Here is a 2509-nt window from a genome sequence, read left to right as displayed (position 1 = left end):
CACACACACACACACACACACACACACACACACACACACACACACACGCGGTATCTGATCGGTGAGAGGCCTGGTGGCGTTACATGGACATCTATTATTTGCACACACTTCACACTCCGGGTGCTACAACACTGGTGCTCAGTGAGTAATACAGTCGAGCTGCATCGAGTCAAGAGGTGCGTGAGCTCAGGCTGTGCAGACTCTGCTGCGCGTGTGTGAGCACGCCTTAGTGGCAAAGTACAGATTAACGAGAGTAAAGCGTGGCGCAAGAGCGCGTCAGTCTGTTCTGTGTGTGTGTGTGTACACTGCGCGTATGCATCCACGCAGTGTGCATTCCTACCTTGTCGGCCCCAAGGCGAGCTTTGACTTGATGAATTTAAAGATGTGTTCGTCTGATCTGAGCTGAAGAGCTTTCTGTAAACACAAATACACACACACACACACACACACACACGCACACACAGATAAGGTCATCTTGTCAAGGCTAAAGATCAGCATGCTGAGATGTATAAGTAAATATGGGGAGGAGGGAGGTATGAGAGGAGGAGCACCTTGGCCAGGTAGTTGATGGTGAAGGTGAGGAGGAGAACCATGGTGCTGTGGAGGAGCAGTTTGGCCAGACGAAACAGCGGGCCTCCCGTCTTCAGACCGGGCTGCAACAAGAGATTAGTCAATGCTAGGCTGTCACAATTATCCAAAAACATGATTCCATTTGTCTTTTGATTCAAATATTTGTTCCCAGTACTGACAGCTATACCATTATTAGACCACGGAGTATTGATTTGTAAAGATCAACAGTCAACTGTTGTTACATTTTAAAAAGATGGTAAATGGACTTGTACTTGTACAGCGCTTTTCTAGTCTTCCGACCACTCAAAGAGCTTTAACACTACATGTAATCATTCACCCATTCATACACTGATGACAGGGGCTACCATGCAAGGTGTCACCTGCTCATCAGGACTATCTAACATTCACACACCGCAGGCACAGTGACAGGAGCAACTTGGGGTTGAGTGTCTCGCCCAAGGACACATCGACGAGTGTAGCACACTAATGCTACACTCATGTAATATAAAAATAACTTCTTTCACCAGTCAGTTAGGAGCGAGCTGGAGAACGCGAAAGCAAAAAGAAGGTCCACCAGTGGCCTTTAGATTGCAGGATGGCACAAAATGGTGTTTGGCCGAGCGCAAAGCGCCAGCTTGCACATTAACCAGACGGCATTTACCATCGAAGGAGTTTTTCATTTAACCAGTGAAGGCTTGAAAACAAAAAAAAGGAATGTTGGAAATGAAGAGTTGATACACTGCAGACTTTTTTTTCATAACATGAATTTTTAATGTCGTTCCGAGCCAAAAGCTAAAGTCCAAGTGAAGTCACGAGTCGTCCAAGTGCTATGACTCGAGTCCACGCCTCTAAACCATGTACGAATGGCTTAATGAAACCTTTCACAATAAGAGCATGTGTTACTATGTAGAAATGATCTAAAGCCAGAAATCTTTCCCAACCTCCCTCCATCTGTCTCTCCTTCCCACTTTCAGCCTGTCACAGTAAATGTTTCTGTAATTGTTGCTGTGATACGATCTGATTGAACTAAATTGCATTCACACCTGACAGGAAAATGTGTCTCCGGCATACAAATTGGAATTATCTTCTACAAAAAACTGCAGCGCGGGCTTCTCCGCGCTGCGCGGGTTAATCTTCCATCTGTGTTTTGCGAACGAGCTACAACAACTGTCTGGATATTTGTCTGTGCGACTGTGACAATCGTGATTCTCTGTGTTCCCAATTCCTGCCTTTTACTTGTATTCCCCACACACACACACACACACACACACGCACACACACGCACACACACGCACACACACACACACACACACATACACACTAACCTGGCAGTGTCTGATGAAGAGTGCGGCTACGATGAAGCTCAGGACCAGCGATCCCAGTATCATGGAGTTACAGAACTGGAGCAGCCACACGCTCAGCAGACTGCACACTTGAACAAGGTACATAGTGGTCACCTAGAGGAACGCACACACACACACACACACACACACACACACACACACATACACACACATACACACACACAGTGAAGTGAGACTCAAGCCAGTATCCATCAATGTGTGCTTCCATAATAGTGTATAAATAACTAACAACTATTTTACAGTTACATGACTAAAGCTACCAGAAGCTAAATAAAACATTGTAAGACTCTTTGTTTCTTTTAGACGGACCATTTTCAGTCAGCTGAATGGCGCCATTTTAGAGATATCTTATAATATATCATAAGTGCCTGGTCCTTGTCGGAGCCATACCTGTGTGGTTGTCAGGAAATCACCACAGTCCAGGGTGTATATGATGAGCGCCTGGACGAGCAGGATGAACTGGTTGAACTGCCACGTCAGACAGAAGCAGAACGTCGTCACATACATCAACCACACCATCACCTTCTGAGGAGGGAAACACACACACACACACACACACACACACACACACACAC

At 45.9% G+C, this 2509-nt stretch overlaps 1 protein-coding gene across 1 annotated transcript; it reads right to left on the bottom strand.

The window, feature by feature from the left end:
• Positions 1-52: 52 nt before the first annotated feature.
• On the bottom strand, positions 53-2492 carry LOC116380401 (probable C-mannosyltransferase DPY19L3). Its single transcript, XM_031842325.1, has 4 exons — positions 2325-2492; positions 1896-2027; positions 552-653; positions 53-414 (listed from the first exon to the last, which is right to left on the bottom strand). Exons 1-4 carry the CDS (start codon positions 2451-2453, stop codon positions 337-339), a joined length of 441 nt encoding a protein of 146 aa, XP_031698185.1. The 5' UTR covers positions 2454-2492; the 3' UTR covers positions 53-336.
• Between the last annotated feature and the right edge of the window lie 17 nt (positions 2493-2509).

Source organism: Anarrhichthys ocellatus, unplaced genomic scaffold, assembly GCF_004355925.1.
Source record: "Anarrhichthys ocellatus isolate YVR2014 unplaced genomic scaffold, GSC_Weel_1.0 scaffold7057, whole genome shotgun sequence".
Taxonomy (NCBI): domain Eukaryota; kingdom Metazoa; phylum Chordata; class Actinopteri; order Perciformes; family Anarhichadidae; genus Anarrhichthys; species Anarrhichthys ocellatus.
This window is presented reverse-complemented; position numbering and strand designations above follow the sequence as displayed.